The 18,577-nt window shown below is 39.1% G+C and overlaps 1 protein-coding gene across 1 annotated transcript in view; it reads left to right on the top strand.

The window, feature by feature from the left end:
• The first annotated feature begins 8,063 nt into the window (after nucleotides 1–8,063).
• sorcs2 (sortilin-related VPS10 domain containing receptor 2) overlaps nucleotides 8,064–18,577 on the top strand; it is a 202,326-nt gene continuing 191,812 nt past the window's right edge. The window contains exon 1 of the mRNA XM_053492878.1: nucleotides 8,064–8,577. Coding sequence (XP_053348853.1) covers nucleotides 8,212–8,577 — 366 coding nt within the window. The 5' untranslated portion in view covers nucleotides 8,064–8,211. The remainder of the gene's footprint in view (nucleotides 8,578–18,577) is intronic.

Genomic DNA, 18,577 nt, shown 5'->3' on the forward strand with positions numbered 1-18,577 from the left:
CGAAATGCTAGTGTCTTACGATCCGCCACGCCTACTTCGATCAAAGGATGCAGGCTGCTTGTCAGTACCGCGTATTATGAAAAATACAGCTGGGGGCAGAGCTTTTTCTTACAAAGCCCCAAAGTTATGGAATAGTCTTCCAAATAGTGTTCGGGACTCAGACACAGTCTCAGTGTTTAAGTCCAGGCTAAAAACCTATTTATTTAGCCAAGCATTTTTATAAATAGATTTGCCATAGGTAAAGGAGCAGATCTGGGGGACTCATGGACGTAGAGTATTATGGTGAACTGGTATGTTTGGATGCTGTCTTCCTCACTCTCATTGATCACTCAGGTTTGCTGACGGTGAGGTGGTTGTTTGCTTTACATGTCAGGAAGCCCTCATGTTTGTGTTTCCTTCTGGCTCTCCCTTTTAGTTATGCTGTCATAGTTAGTCCTGCCGGAGTCTCTGCTTGCACTCTACAGTTAATATACATTCACATTATACATTGTGTGACTGTGACCATACCTAACTGCCATCTCTCCTCTTCTTCTCTTCCCCCCCCTCTTTCTTTTTCCTCTCTCCTCCTGTCCCCCCCTTTCACTCTTTCTCTCTCTCTCTGTCGAGCTACACATGTCGTTCCTGAGCTGACAGTGATCCAGACTCCCTCTGCCCTCCGGACCTGTCTGACCCATCCTGGTGCCCCGCTTCTGGCTGAAGATCTCGTCACATGGATGCCCCGTGTGTCTCTCCGGGATGCGTCTGGTGTCTGGGGATGATTCTCTCTACCTAGAAAATGGTTCTGGCCTTGACTGGTGTTGGCAACTGTTTCTCTGGGGACTTGACAGTTCGATAGTTCATGACTGGAACTTCTTACAAGTCTACCTGGGTCTTCAATAACTACCTGGACTCCATATTAACATCAATTAACATCAGCTATTATAGCTGAACTGCCTCCCACCCTACACACTGTATAAATGCAGATCATTTACTGCTTTCTGTTTCACCCAAATGAGGATGGGTTCCCTGTTGAGTCTGGTTCCTCTCAAGGTTTCTTCCTATTACCATCTCAGGGAGTTTTTCCTTGCCACTGTCGCCCTCGGCTTACTCACCAGGGACAAACTGACTATTCTGATTCATACAAATTCACATTTCATACAAACTTAAATAATTCTTTTGACTGTGTAAAGCTGCTTTGCGGAAATGAAAATTGCTAAAAGCGCTATACAAATAAAATTGAATTGAATAACACTTGTATAACAGTGTTTATAAACTGCAGCTCTAAAAAAGACACATTTTCACAATATGCACAAAATGAAACTCACATATTTTAGCAGCAACCACTGTGGAGACCAGTCCAAACAACATACAGTAAGGGTGTAAAAGGGTAAAAGTGTGTTTTTTATAACTATAAAAATGAAAGAAATAATCAGAGAATTTGGAATTACAATGCATTTCCATTAGAAATAAAACAGAAAAATGTAAAGAAAAAAGTTATAAATATGTTTGTACAATGTCTAACCGTGTTTAAAGGAACAGAGTCATTTCACCAGTGATTTTATTACAAAGGCAAATCAAACAAAATGCATGATTTATAAGGAAGAAATTTACATTTAACTTAATAACACCTTCTGCTGTTGCTGCTAATGTTGTCAAAAATCTATATTAAAACAAAATCATAATAAAATATTCCCCAAGAAAGATGGAAAGAGGGAAGCATTGGCAAAAAAAACCCCAAAACATTTAGAATATGATTTATAACCTCATTTGCACAATATAAACATTTAAATGCAAAGTTGCAGGTTAGGGGCATTCCATCTGTTTTAAATCTTCAGAGTTTTCATTTGGTACTTACTTAAAAAAAAAAACATTTCCATATAACTGGCAAAAAGTAAATGAAGCAAAATTAAACACAAACAATTGTTTTTCAGGTTCAGTTAATTTAATTTAATGAAATAACATTTATTTGTGTTCATAACACAGCGCTGCCAAATTTCCAAATCTGGTGTTAATTAATTTTCCATTACAGCAACTTTGACAGCGGTGCATCAGCTAATCACAGGGTTATGTTAATGTGCTTCATCTAATATGTTATTGTTTCTATAGTAACAGCCTGTTCACAGACTTGTATTGCAGACACTTAACAAATGCATATAAATGTATTTACTGCGTTTTAATAAGAATTGATCGGATGAGTCTGAATAACAAATATTTATCTAACTGCACATTAGGATAGAACAATATTACAATTAAATTGGTTGCAATCCCAATGATCTAAACAGCCATGTTAAACTGTACAAAGAAGAAAAGTAAAGATGACAGACAACAACAAAACAGTGCAAATGATACATAGTAGCCAAAAGGTGGACTATAAGCCTATAAACAACTATAAAAATCACATTATACATTGAACACCAAAAGGGAATGGATCTGTCCATGCCACTTTTTTTTTATGTTCAACTCCCCTAAGTTACAGAATTACAGAAGCCTACAGAAGAGTATTTCAAAGTTAACTTTTCATTGACCTTTATCTTTGAAATCTAAAAGGTTAGATACGTCAAGTGAAATGTCACTGAAGAGCCTGTCAGTTTGTAAGAATAAGAGCGAAATTTAAGACGTTCTTAGAAAGTTAAAGCTAAGGTAATAGACTTATATCACTTAGCAATGGAATCTAAGTAATATCTAAGTGATATTAAAATGATACCTAAGAGACTGGCAAGCACTGCCATCCGAGCACAAGTTATGGGAAAAGTACACAATTCCTGTAGCTGAGTAAAAGTAAAGATGCCCAGGGTAAAAAAGAATTGAGTAAAAATACAAAAGTACTAACCATCAACTTTCATTAAGTAACAAAAGTTCTAAGCTTGTATTCACTCACAGTGCAGGTTTAAAGTGATAGTGAAAAACCTTTCTCGCTCTCTCTCTCTCTCTCTCTCTCTGTGGCACTGTATAATAATTGCATTCAATAAACAACCAATGTTCAACCAATCTGAAGAACCTGGAACAAATCTACCAGAAAAAATGATTGAACATCCCAAACAATATGATTTAACCAAGTACTGGTCTATAGAGGTTAAATATTTACACAAGCAGCATTATTTAACTTCCTTTCCATTTTTTATCATCAGGTCAACAGTCTAAAATAGTTTTAGACCCTTAGCACTGAGATATGATAACACTCAGATCAACAGAGTTCCACTGTCGTTCCACAATGTGCTGCTCGGCACGCTATGCAAACTAACGGCTCTTCGTATTTCTTCCAGGATTACTCAGTCAGTCAGTGTCTTATTTATCAATTCGGATACATATTTATTTATATATCTTTTAACGAGGGCATTTCTGAACATTATGTTTTATATATAGGGTATAAATTGATTTCCCTTATCTAAGTCCATGCATTTATTTTCCTTTTTCATATCTTCATTTATTTCCTTTTTTTTTTTTTTGCTGGCATTGTCATTTTTGTTTTGTTGAGATTTATGTGTCTTATCTTCACCCAGTATTGTGATTTATGGTAATGTCCATTGTACGCACCTGTTCCTTGTTCTGCTCTGTATTTTGTCCTTTGTCTTTGCAAAGTTTTATTATCTTAACTTTAAGTTCAAGTCTGTTTCCTATTTCCGTGTTTCGATTTTTGTGATTAAGGATTTCTCTCATTTAATGCAATCTACCTGGGTTTCAACTCCTGCCTTGGACAATGATTATTGGATTTCACTATGTAAACACAACTAATTTCTTCACGTATCCTGGTTTAACTGCTAAAGCAAGACTTTGCCCAGAGTTAATCCATGAAAAGCTGCAGGTCCTGACACCATACCTGCTCTTCTGCTCAGGCAATGTGCAATGTGCTCCTTACAGACATATTAAACAGCTCTCTGAGGCATGTGGCCATCCTTATGAGCTTTAAGAAGACCAACCTTGAAGGATGAATCATTCTTGCGATGAATCATCCCTATTCTGCCTGAACTGGACTGCTGCCTTATTATACTCATTACACTTTACCCTCTTATCATCAAAAAGTATTTGAAGTGCCACCACACTAGACCCATAGTGTGCCACCACATTAGACCCATAGTGTGCCACCACACTAGACCCATTTCGGTACCCCTACTGTCTCAAGCACAAGTAATGGGCAACGTCCACAATTAATGCACTTGAGTAAAAGCAGAGATAACCTATATCAAATATTACTTAAGTAAATGTACTGTATATGTTTAAAATTAATGCAATTGCACATAATGGTCAGCAGGTGGTGCACTTCAAATACCGCACACCACTGTAGTTCTGTAATGCAACACCATGCAGAAATGTAGTTAGGTAAAAGTACAGATAATTCCTGTACAATATAGTGGAGTAAAATTTTTTTTTAAACTACTCAATTAAAGTACACTATATTATATACTATATGTGAAATATTTTTTATGTACTGTAATGAATTGAGTTTACGTAGTAACCTTTCACATTACATTACATTACAATGCAGTGAAATTATTTTCTTTAAATATCTCACCTTTGTTAAGAAGATGGAGTCAGAGTGCCAGGTGAGATATGATTAAGGGCCTTGCTGAAGGGCCCAACAGTGTCAGTTTGGTGGATCTTGAATTTGAACCAGTGACCTTCCATGTGTAACCACTGCCCCATTCTACCTCTCTCTTTCAGCTTGACAACAAGGACAACTATGTAAGAACGTGGTTCATAGACTTCAGTCCAACATTCAACTCAACAATCCCACAACAACTGATAACTGAGCTGAGGCCTATGGATATAACTACACCCTCTGTATCTGGATTGTAACTGGGAAACGTAATGACTATCACTTCATAAGTGGGTCTAATCAGCAACATTGATGAGTCAACATACAGGAAGGAGGTGAACCAGCACACAGAATGTTATAGAGACAATCTTAATGGTGATAAGACTAAAGAAATGATTGACAACTTCAGGTGGATATAAGTGGACCATTTAGCACTAAACAGCAACAAGCCAACTGTGGAGAGAATTCATAATGGCCAAGGTTCCTGTGCACATGGATTTCCAATACCGCCTGCCTAACCAAGACATGCCTTTCAGTGATTCCACTTCCCGCAGATGCGGAAGAGAGCCAAAGCCCCCGATCCTCACAAACATTTACCAGAGACAATAGAAAGCATCCTGACTAGCTGTGTTACCATCTGGTACAGGATCTGAACATGCTCCAACTGCAAAATCCAACAGCGGATTGTGAGAGGAGCTGAAAAGGTCATTCAGGTCTCTCTACCCACAACTGACATGTTGTACAATAACCACAGCAGTCCAAAAACCTCCAGCATTGAAAATAATGCCTCTCACACCTTACCCTCCTGCCTTCTGGCCAAAGTATAGGAACATCTTCGCTACTAGTGGCACGCTGGGTATTTTATGTATACAGTTTACATGTTCTGTGTATTTAGTGTCCTGAATTAATTAATTCACATGCTGTCTATTTGCATTTTATTCAATCACAGCACGGTAGATATCTGCACTGTTTTTTTTTTTGTTTTTTTTTGTTAGACCAGCTGATTCCATTTAACATTAACCTGACACTAATGCACAACTGAAAAACCTCAATTCAATAAGGTTCACACAGGAAATTCTCAGCAAAAATAGATTAAATATTCTAGCCCAGGAGAAAGACAACTTAGTGACACTAATGCTCACATAATCACATTATCATGCATTAAGCAAAAAAAAAAAAAAAACTCTTCTGCTCTTGAAGAATAAAGTCAATCAGAGTTAACTGAGGCTCAGCTCAAAGATACTGTATATTTAGAAGATTTGAAATGTACAGGTGCTGGAAAGTGTACACTAATTTATCAGGGTAAAAGTAAATCTGTATATGTATGTTTAAAGTAAAACGAGCTTTAGTGTAGTCCTGCAATATATGTGAATGTATCTACTACAGTATTATTAATTAATGGTATAAAAATAAGACAGGTCTGGAAGAGAGATATATCAGAGTGCAACAAGGGCTAGAACTATCATATGCTGATGAATTTGCTAGCAAATAGCATGTTTAATGTGAGAGAAACATATGAATCAACAGGATATGCAGATGTAGGTGGATTTCTAAGGGGATTCTTTTTGTGTGCAGGAAGGTTGAGGTATGGTAGAAGAGTGAGCTACAGTAGAAAACAGAAACTGGACTTATATAAAACAATACAAGCGGACTGACCACTCAGCCTTGTGGGACGCCAGAGCCTCTCCATGTCATGTAATAGAGAGGGCTGCCATGCTGAGGTAGAAATTTTAGCATCGGTTATGTTGGGCACGATTCTGATAAACAGAATATTGTGCTTTTATGTTTCTGCACCGTGTCCCGATTTGTACACTGTTTAAATCCCAGGATTGGTAGCTGATGGAAAAGAAAGGGACATTGGAGTGTTCTGTTTACACTCAAAGGAAAAAAAAAACATAAGAGATGTCAGATCCTGAGAGCATAATGGCCTTCTGATGCCCTTTTAGAAAAATTATACATTTCTAATTAAGGCTAAGGTTGTTAGTGCTTGAGCAAATCTTATTACATGGTGGCTGAATTCTGGAAAAGATCCCTTTCTTCAGAAACCTTTCTGACAGAAATGTTTCTGACATTCATGTCATTGTTAAAAAAAAACGATACATTCATACATACACCTTTTTATTAGATTTTATTTTGTCATTTTTTTTTACCTTGCCATGTCGTCACTCTGTAAAGGGCAATTCAGGCCACTAGATGGCGATGTGTGCTTTGCTGAGAGTTACTGTTATTCAGGTTTTTTTTTTTTTTTTTTTTTTAAAAGGTAAGGTTTGTGTAGATAATTAGTAACTTACAGTAAAAAGAAAGCTCTTTGGTCTATAATAAATAAATTATTTTTTAAAGATTAAATCATTGCGTTACTTAATTAGCTCGTTATTTTGACTTGCAGTACTATGATTTCGACTACTAATTATGACAGGGTATCTCATTACTTTGCTACTTAATATTTTGTCGTTATGACAAATCCACTTCTGACTTAGTAACTCGTTATTATACCTCAGTAGTTTTTATAAATTGTTCAAATGAACTGATTATTATGACTTGGTGTCTTGTCACAGCTGGCATGGATGAGCAAAAGCAAAATTTTGCACTAGTTGAAAACACAAGAATTGCACTAGAACCAATACTTAAACACAGCTTTTACACTTGTAGAAGGTTTAAAACACACACACACACACACACACACACACACACACACACACACACACACACACACACACAATATTTTGGGGTATTATATATAGATATAGTTTGTTTAATTTCCAGGCTTTAACGTACCAAAACTAAATCACTATTTTTTTTATGATGTCATTTTATAAGGATTTTAGATATTCCTTTAATTGCTTTCTGTTTCAGTTTTTTCTTCTTCTAATATGTAACAAAAATATTTCAAAAGAAATGCTGGTAATTGTTATGAATTAACACTTACAATTTTTGTCTTGGTGGAGGTCGAATTTTGTTTGTTTCCACCATCCTTTTGTTTTTTACTCCCTCTTTCCTTCTTTCCTTCTTTCCTTTTTGACTATCCTTCCCTTTTTCTTCATTCCTCCTTTCTTTCTCTTTCCTTCCTTCTTTCTTACTTTCTTTCTTTCTTTGGACCATCCTTTTGTTTTTTACTCCCTCTTTCCTTCCTTCCCTTTTTCTTCATTCCTCCTTTCCTCCTTTCCTTCTTTCTTTCTTCCTTTCTTTCTTTCTTTCTTTCTTTTTCTCTTCCCACCATGCTTTTTGTTCTTTATACTTCCCTTCCTCCCCTCCTGTTCCCCCCTCAGGGTATGCCCCCCCCCCCACACACACACACACACTGATCTTTATGATGTATAAATATTACAACACACTTGTGAACTTCTTTCAGTTCTGTGATTCTGTGAAGCTGCTTCAGTTGTTCAAAGCTCTGTATAAATAAAATACAACTCTTTCCTTCCTTCCTTCCTTCCTTTCACTTTCATCCTTTCCACTTGAAGACGGGATCTGAGCGCGCGCCTGTCAGCAGATGGCAGCCCGGTACTCCCGGTTTCTCTCCTTCTGGCACGCGGACATCACCGCTCCTCTCTCTCTCTCTCTCTCTCTCTCTCTCAGTGAAGAGCTGCCGTTCAGTTGTTCCCCGTGAATCGGTCCTCCGCGGCTTTAGAGAGAGACACACACACACACAGACACACACACACACACGCACGCACGCAGGTAGACAGACCCGGGCGCGCGTCATGGCGCAGGTCGCGCACCTGTTCGTCGCGCTGGTGTGGATTATCATCATCATCATCATCACCATCATCTCTGTGCACGGGGCTCTGTGCAGCGGCTCCGGCGGGGGTGTCGGCGTGCCGAACCGGAGGGACGAGCAGCATCCGCGCCTGCTCCTCCGCGCTCAGGGTCCGGGGGAGGAGGATGAGGAGGATGAAGGGCAGCAGAGCGGAGCGGCACCGCGAAGACTCGGCAGGGCAGCGGCGGCGGCACCACACGGAGCGGCACCACACGGGGCCGAGGCGGCTCTCACCAGCAGCTCGTTCGTGCTGAAAGGAGACGCGGCGCACAACCAGGCGATGGTCCACTGGACGGGAGAGAACAGCAGCGTGAGTCCACACACACACACACACACACACACACACAGCCTGACATCCTGACACGTGTGCCCATGTAGGGTTGGTGCAGCTGGAATCCCAAACCAGGCCACCTAAAACTTTTTAATCTACTGTATCTATCTATCTATCTATCTATCTATCTATCTATCTATCTATCTATCTATCTGTTTGTCTGTTGACTCTTTTCTACTCATTGTAAAGTGTCCTTGAGCTCTGGAATGGCGCTATATAAATAAAAATTATTATTATTATTATTATTGTTATTATTGTTATTATTATTATTGTTATTATTATTATTATTATTATTATTATTATTATTATTATTATCTGTCTGTTAAAGGAGGATCCTGAGTTTGTACAAGAGTGCTTCCCTCTGGATGTTGTTTGTTTGTTTGTTGGTTTGTTTGTTAAAAAGACAGCTAGAGAGAGAGAGAGAGAGATCAACATGCCCACATCAGTATCTATCTATTAAGCGAAATTCCCTCTGGATGTCATTTGTTTGTTTATTTGTTTGTTCGATTGTTTTTGCAGGAGTATGTTTGTTAAAAGAGAGAAAGAATTTAGCATGATGCCCACATCAATATCTATCTATCTATCTATCTATCTATCTATCTATCTATCTATCTATCTATCTATCTATCTATCTATCTATCTATCTATCTATCTATCTATCTTTTTTTTGTCTGTTTGTTGACTGTTTTCTACTCATTGTAAAGTGTCCTTGAGCTCTGGAATGGCGCTACAGTATATAAATAAAAAATATTATTATTATTATTATTATTATGATTATTATTATAGACAAGAGTGCTTGTACAAGTGGATGTTGTTTGTTTTGTCTATTAAGCGAAACCCCCCTTTGGATGTCATTTCTTTGTTTGTTTGTTTGTTTGTTTGTTAAAAGACAGAAAGAATTTAGCATGATGCCCACATCAGTATCTATCTATCTATCTATCTATCTATCTATCTATCTATCTATCTATCTATCTATCTATCTATCTATCTATCGGTTAAGTGTGATGGAGGATCCTGGGTTTGTACAAAGGCGCTTCCCTCTGGATGTTGTTTGTTTGTTTGTTAAAAAGACAGCAAGAGAGAAAGAAAGAGAGAGAGGGAGAGAGAGATCAGCATGATGCCCATATCATTATCTATCTATCTATCTATCTATCTATCTATCTATCTATCTATCTATCTATCTATCTATATAACAGAAAGGTTTTGTCTGCATGCTGGCCAGAATTCGCTCTTTCAATGATATCTTTACATTTCATCCACTGGAGGACCAGAAACCAGTCCTCCCCCGAAAAATTTTGTCTGTATCTCTGTATGTCTGTATGTCTGTCCCACTTATTATGTTACAGAATCACACAAAACTGGTTCTACAGTATTTAATGAAACTTTGACACTCCTTCGGGATTTGCCTGAAGTTTAATCCGTGCCATAAATTAAATCACAATGTTGGGTAGAAGGGAAGTTATGAGCAGTCTTGTGCCGGATTACCTCACAGCAGCCATCGCTTTTTGTGCAGAATTTAGTGGTTTTGCCCTTGAAGTGGGCGTGGCTGTACATGTCACTCAAAAGAGCCAATCAATGCGATAGTTTGCCGTAAATACACAGAGTATGCGGAAGATACAGAAACAATCATAATATCCCTACAAAGCACCCAAATCCTCACGCAACACAAACAAAACGCGCGACACAGCATGGCTTACTCCCTAAAATAAACTCATGTAACTTCTGAAAACTTCAAAAGATGAATGGACAGATTAACATATGTTTATTCTTCCTACAGGAAGTTTAAAACCAGTTTGCCTTATACGCTCAGAACTGTGGTGCTAATTGAAGCAGTGATGTGAAGCGCCACAATGAGATAAAACACGGTTCGTTAGAGCAAACAAATCCACAGCAGTCGGAGGTGAGGAGGGCGTGAACAATACCTGGCCTAAGAGCCCGGTGTTATGCTAAAATCAAAATGTTGAGTAAAAGTGATGTTATTAACAGTCATGTGCCGGATGTAATAATCAATTTTAAACAAGGAGTGTTTGGTTGAAGACGAAAGAAGTACAACTTAGCACAAACATCAGGTGTGGCCGTATTCAACCTTAATTAACCTTTCAATGAGGACACATGTTTCCTGTTGGTTACACACTCTCCGGAAAAGAGAGTTTAATTCTAGCACCTGTTAGACAGGGTGACTAACAGAACCTGTTTAGGAAGAGAAGAACCCTTTATGAACTCTGTGTTTGTTGTTGTTGTTGTTGTTGTTGTTATTATTATTATTATTATTATTATTATTATTTATAAATCATTCACTTCAAGTAACCTGTCATTAAGGCTCAAAACAGTAAACTGCTAAATATAATAAATATAAAGATAAAAAGTAAATCATCACGATCATGGTGCCATTAAAATGTAAAACACACTTAAGATCAATGCCAATATGTCACTAATCCCTGGGAGAACCCTCGTTAGATAACTCCAGGTATAAACACCTTTCAGGTGGTGTTTGGTATGTTAACAATTTCAGATTTGCATCTCTTTTAAACAATACTGTCTCTGCCAGTAAAAGGTTGTTTTTTTGCGCGGAATTAAAAGTGACAGTCTGTCCTAAATAGTTTATAAATTTGCTGTCCTGTGTGAACTCTTCTTCAGTTAAAAGGTGTTCTGTCTCTGTCTCAAACAATACAAATCAACTCTAGTCATGTGACTAAATAAAGTAAGGTATAAGCGGAATACATATTCAACATGTGCTTATGATATTTAGTTTTAGTAAGGATTTTAATTTTAGTCATTAAAATTGGCGATGTGTCTGATATGAACGAGGTAAGAATGAATGAAGTACATTGTTAAACATTAAACGCATTTTATCCAGTTTTCCTTCATTTTATCAAATATGCATAAACAACGCTGCATTTTATCCCCCTTTTCATCCATATGTATCAGCATTTGTGTTAATCCTTAAGGACAACTCATTTCAGAAACACACAGTCAGGATGTTTCTGATTGGGATCAGTGCATAATGAATTGTGCAGCTGGATTAGATTACTCATACCGCGTCTTTTATCTTGTGATTGAATATTTGCGATTCCAGTCACTGGGGTTTTGGTGATGAAGCGCCTTCAGGCGTGTGAGTTCACTTTTTGCTCATTTGGCCCATGGTCTTCGGTAATTGAAATTCTTGTTAATAATGGATTGAGCCAGGAGACTGAGTTATGGCATGAATCATATCGGTAACTGCATGTTTTTTTATTTCTTTCAGGCTACAGAGGTGTATTTTCTGTCAAAGGTGGATCTCAGAGTCTGTTTCTGTACAATACATATCACAAGTTTCAGTGAGAGTTGACCTTTCGATTGAGTTTGATTTAATAGACTCCACTACATACTGAAATGCTAAGTAGCTTGTGTTGTAGATTACTCATATAGAGCGAAAATTTTACTGCTGATCTTCTGCTCCACACTCCAGTCCAGTAGGTGGCAGTAAAGAAGTCACATAAAGTCAGAAGAACACAAAGAGGCCATAATCTTGTAAATTCTGCATGTATTTTGCAGAAGTTGGAAGCACTTATATATATATATATTCAATAGGAATTTTAGACAGTTTAATGTTTGTAAGTTTACCTAAATAATTTAAAAAGAGTGAATCAATTGTGAATCGAAAACTGACCCATCAATTCAGTTAATCAAATCAAACACAATCTATTTATTGAATTGCTTATACACTGACCTAAGGGATTATAATGAACACCTGTTCAATTTCTCATTAATGCAATTATCTAATCAACCAATCACATGGCAGTTGCCTCAATGCATTTAGGGGTGTGGTCCTGGTCAAGACAATCTCCTGAACTCCAAACTGAATGTCAGAATGGGAAAGAAAGGTGATTTAAGCAATTTTGAGCGTGGCATGGTTGTTGGTGCCAGACGGGCCGGTCTGAGTATTTCACAATCTGCTCAGTTACTGGGATTTTCACGCACAACAATCTCTAGAGTTTACAAAGAATGGTGTGAAAAGGGAAAAACATCCAGTATGCGGCAGTTCCTAGGGGCGAAAATGCCTTGTTGATACTAGAGGTCAGAGGAGAATGGGCCGACTGATTCAAGCTGATAGAAGAGCAACTTTGACTGAAATAACCACTCATTACAACCGAGGTATGCAGCAAAGCATTTGTGAAGCCACAACACGCACAACCTTGAGGCGGATGGGCTACAACAGCAGAAGACCCCACCGGGTACCACTCATCTCCACTACAAATAGGAAAAAGAGGCTACAATTTGCACGAGATCACCAAAATTGGACAGATGAAGACTGGAAAAATGTTGCCTGGTCTGATGAGCTTCGATTTCTGTTAGTCAGAATTTAGCGTAAACAGAATGAGAACATGGATCCATCATGCCTTGTTACCACTGTGCAGGCTGGTGGTGGTGATGTAATGGTGTGGGGGATGTTTTCTTGGCACACTTTAGGCCCCTTAGTGCCAATTGGGCATCGTTTAAATGCCACGGGCTACCTGAGCATTGTTTCTGACCATGTCCATCCCTTTATGACCACCATGTACCCATCCTCTGATGGCTACTTCCAGCAGGATAATGCACCATGTCACAAAGCTCGAATCATTTCAAATTGGTTTCTTGAACATTTCTTGAATGAGTTCACTGTACTAAAATAGCCCCCACAGTCACCAGATCTCAACCTAATAGAGCATCTTTGTGATGTGGTGGAACGGGAGCTTCGTGCCCTGGATGTGCATCCCACAAATCTCCATCAACTGCAAGATGCTATCCTATCAATATGGGCTAACATTTCTAAAGAATGCTTTCAGCATCTTGTTGAATCAATGCCACATAGAATTAGGGCAGTTCTGAAGGCGAAAGGGGGTCAAACACCGTATTAGTATGGTGTTCCTAATTATCCTTTAGGTGAGTGTATATCGCCACACTAACACCATAATCAAATTCTTTTTTTGCAAATTTTTTTTCATTTATATATATATATCTGCTTTTGAGGCTGTTAAAATATTGCACTACTATTTCTGCAAAAAGAAAAGCTTGGAAACATCAGGACTAGACATTAGATCAGTGGGAAACTGTCCTTTGGTCAGATGAGTCCAAATTTAAAACTTTGTTATAATGGCCATATCTTTGTTCGACATAGAGAAGGTGAACAGACAGTTCCTGAATGACAGTGTGGTGATGCTTTTATGGTGACACTGTTGGTGCCTTAGTCAAAATTGAGATCACACTTGACCTGCATGGCTACCATTTTACATTTAGGTCATTTTGCAGTAACCTCTAGGTTATTTAAGAGCTTTATCCAAGAAGGAGAGTAATGGAGTGCTGCATCAGATGACCTGGCCTACACAATCACCCAATCTAAATGAAATCGAACCCAGGCCCTTCTGTACATCAGACAAAACACCTACCACTGAGCCACCAGTGCCCTATATTGTAATATTATTACTATTTTATTTATATATTTATTTATTTATTTTCATCAGCATAGCAGTCCACCATGGAATGAAATAATTGCCCTGACACTGCTTCCCATGAGACAGCGTTTATCTCTGGAGCACAGACTCTGCCCTCCTTCCATATTTAAAATGCTGTATATTACATTACAGTGTGTATAAGAAAGGACCAGGGACTGTGTGCGCTCTTGTGAGAAAATAATTGTTGTTGCATTCGAGTTTCCTGAAGTTGCCAATTTGCCAACAAGCCAAACTTATTTCTTTTCATTATAGAGCATTATTATAGTCAGTTTTGTATCAATTTATAGTTACATTGAATTACAAGCGTAAACTGTTACCATAGAAACAATGTCGTCCCAGAACGTCCCTAGCACATTACTATACATGAACCTGCACCACTGTCAGAGCTGCTGTTCTGGAAAACTAATCAGTACCTCCTGACCAATCAGGGTGCAGGATCTGACAGCGCTCTGGTGTAATTCATTAGCGGCGGCTCAGTGCTTGGTATCGACGTCCCACATTCACACCGCTCGGAACAAAGGGACTTTTCATGCGCGGAGACTTTTGTGCTTTCGGATGCGACGGCGCTGTTCATCAATTACACAGTTAACACGAAATTTAATTGAATCTTCAGACAGTTCTGCTTCCTGCTTTGTGTTTAATGTCTTTCTAGTATTTGTTTTGCTCTTTCTCACAGGAAGTGGTGGCTGTAAAAACTGTCGTTTCTCTCCACAAATAGCAGCTTAAGCTTGTTTAAAGCCCAAAAGGGAAGTGAAACAGGCTGTGTGTGTGTGTGTGTGTGTGTGTGTGTGTGTGAATTCTGTATGTCTTCCTGTTTCTCTTTCTTTCAGTGGAAATGAAGTGTTCAGAACGGTCCAAAAGGTGCCATTACAATCAGTGTTTTGTTCAGTCAAAATGTAGAAAGCCTTCGGGAAGACACAGTGTGTGTGTGTGTGTGTGTGTGTGTGTGTGGTGTCTAAATGCCCATGTTGTGAAAATGCCTGTCACCATGGTATGATGGTGCGGAGAAAAAGCATGACGATTGAGTTGTGAAAGAGAAAGAAAAAAGGATAACTTTGTGACAGTGAGAGAGAGATGCCAAAAGATCAAGAGAGTGAAAGATTATATAGAGTGAGATAGACAATGAAAGGAAGTCAGATGGATGGAAAGAGATAGAGAGAAAGATGGAGAGAAGAGAGAGAGAGAGAGAGAGAGAGAGAAACAGACTGAGAGGCAGAGAGAAAAAAGAGAGAAAGACAAAAATCATTTTAGAGAGAGTGACTGAAATATAGATAGTGAGAGAGGAAGAGAGAGAGAGAGAGAGAAGGAAGGAGAAATAGACAGAGCGACAATAACGAAGAAAGAGACGAAGACACTAAAAAAGTCAGAGAGAGAAGGAGAAGGATGCAGAGATGGAGAGAAAGAGACACAAGGAGACGTTAGACAGAAAGAGAGAGAGACAGACAGACGGACAATAATCAGAAAGAGAGAAAGAAAGAGAGAGAGGCAGGAGGATGGAGAGAGCTAAACAGGTAGATCCACACAGATGAAAGAAAGAGAAAGCGACAGATAGAGAGAGAGATTTAGTGAGACCCAAAGAGACAAAGCAAGTGAAAGACAGAGAGAGAGAAAGGGAGTGAGAAAAGAGTGAGAGAGACAAGACATAATAATAATAATAATAATAATAATAATAATATATACAGACAAGAAATTGTAAATGTATATACACCTTTAAGGCGTAGATTACGAGATGTTTGTAGATGTTCTTAAATAAGCCACTAGCTCATGTTATTTTTTTAAGCCAACCAATGCTGGAAGAAAAGTATTCTTGTTTCAGAAATTATATATATATTTTTTTTATAATAAATGAAATGATTCCTGCCAAAGACTGGTCACGAGTGATTTTATTACATTTAAACCCCACTGGTCCTCCTGAGTCTGTCTGTAGGTTCGAATCAGATATTAGCTGCCTTATTATAGTCTGAGCTGCAGCATCACCATAGAGTCGCTCTTTAATAAGATTCGGGGGGAAACGCAAAGGCGGGAGGAGAGGAAAGGGCTTTGAAGATTATTCTGCTTTTTCTCTCTCCTATGGTCAGCTTTTAATAAGACATGAAAGACGATCTGGCCTAGACTGACAGCTGCTGCCGCTGCTAACCCTCTAACCCTCCGCAAGGTTGTGAGGTTGAACTCCCAGACCTGCTACATTGGTTCTTTAGCTATTCATGTTGGAAATACAGTATTAATGACGATTGTGGAATTCATGGATACATACTGGCTGCTGTGTTTCTGATGAAACAAAAATCTGGTTTAGGCCACGCCACATCAAGTTCAAATTCAAACAAACTGGAATAAATACAGACTCGGATACTATAAGCCGGATTCAAGTCAAACTGGGACTTTGTGCGATTGTGGAAGAGACTGCAGTGGGCTTCGAGCAACGTCGGCCGGGGGATTGTAATTCACAGATATACAGATACATTTGCACTGATGAAAAACTTTACTGCAGCTAAGCGTTTCAAAACCTTCTTTAAATGTTCATCGGAATTGTCCTCACAAGTCCTGGTTTGACTTGAGTGCTCTTCGTACAGTAGATTGTGCCTGGATAGTTTTTTGGGGGGAGGTTTTAACTGGACGGTATGGCCATCAAATTTGGTTCTTTTTTACCAAATATCTCCACCCCCTTTCCTTTCATTGGTCAGTTTCCTAACATAAGGTGAGAATGCTGGAAAAGCTAACAAAAGCTAACAAAAAAACATGGATCACATACTAGGACTAGGGTTCACGTAAAAGCAAATAGAGACTGTTCTCAGATTACCAGACATCTAAAGACGACACAAGATAAATGTACTGAAAGCCAAAGGGGGTATAAGACAGACCTGGGCATAGAGAGTGTGCACAGAAACTGGTAGCGACTTATTTAAACATTAGGCTTGAGTACAACAACATATCCAATCTAAGGCATCTGCACATTTAGTCAGCTATAAAAAATGCTTGGACCCAGTGATTGCTGCTTGTGGTTAGACTCTGCTACTCCTCAGCTGCAGCACGGCGGTCATACATTACAAAGCATGACCCTGACACTGACCTTTGACCCCAAGCCCAAGTTCTAAAACTAGAACTGTAAAGGGTATCTCAAACTATAGTTAGCGCGATAAAAAAAAAAGAAAGATTTGAATTATGGATGCTAAGTGGAGAATTCCTCACTGTCGCTCTCTTGGAGGTCTGCGGTTCTGGGAATGAACAGCAACCATCACAACATGATCTCAGACTGGAGCAACTCCAAGAGCTGAAAAGGCCCTCTGTGTGTGAGTAAGTGTGTGTGTGTGTGTGTGTGTGTGTGTGAGTCAGATCCTTTATTCTCCAAATACAGGCTGTAAAAGGAATTTCGGTCTCCCGTTGCGTCTGTTAACACAAATCTCAGTAAGACAAAAGCTAAAAATATAAACATGTAAATGTCTGAATAAAAACTAAAGACGTGTGACGAGCGAGCTGTATTTTTACTTTACGAAGATCTGTGGTGTGTAGAGCAACATGAAGAGGAAAATAATGGGTAAAATGGAAGGGGGGTGGTGCATGGGGTATAGACAGATTGGCAGACAGACTGAAAGACAGGCAGAATAAAGGAAACATAGGCAGACAGACAGGCAGACAGACAGGCAGACAGACAGGTAGACAGACTGCACAACGGGCAGAAAACACGTAAAAGCCAAGCAAACACAAAATATAAAGACTACAGACACAGAAAGACAGGCAGACATACTGTACATACTGATCTATAGACAAATTCGAAGACAGGCAGACAGACAGACAGACAGACAGACAGACAGACAGGCAGGCAGGCAGACAGACAGACAGTAAGATTGGAGCACCAGCTTGTGGAAGAAAGATGGAATGTGCAGTAGGTGGTTAAATGCAATGGTCACAGAAGAGCGATCTTCCACATCGTGGGGGATAATGAAAGTGTGTGTATTTGTGTGAATGTGTGTGTGTGTGTGTGTGTGTGTGTTCAGTAGCCAGTTTGAAAAATTAGGGCCAGACAGACCACTGACACTTCCATGGCTTTTCCAGCACACACACACACACACACACACACACACACATTGCTAGTCTACTTGGCTTCTTTAGTGAGAGAGAAATCCCCTGTGCTAGCATTCTACACACTACCGAATGCTGGAACCTTTTCGGTGAGATCTGTCCAGTGTTTGTGCTCATCTGGTGAACCCTGAGGACAGATCTGTAACTCTATTCACTCAAATGGACAACCAGTAAATACCTTATATTATATATAAAGTTATAATATTGTGGCGTGGGCGGGGCGGCGGCTGACGACCAGCATGCCTTGCGGGGATGTCGGTGTGTGTTCACCATGTTGGGGAAAGGTGTTTGGGTTGGTGGCTTCGGCCCTGTTTGTGTGAGGGGTGTGTGACGTGTGAAATGTGCTCCAGTTCAAGCTAGTGCTGAATTGGATGTAGGCTCCTGAGTGAAGGTGCTGCTCATGCCTTACATGCTGTGTGCTTAATAAAGTA

The sequence above is a fragment of the Clarias gariepinus genome, chromosome 1 (assembly GCF_024256425.1).
Source record: "Clarias gariepinus isolate MV-2021 ecotype Netherlands chromosome 1, CGAR_prim_01v2, whole genome shotgun sequence".
Lineage (NCBI taxonomy): Eukaryota > Metazoa > Chordata > Actinopteri > Siluriformes > Clariidae > Clarias > Clarias gariepinus.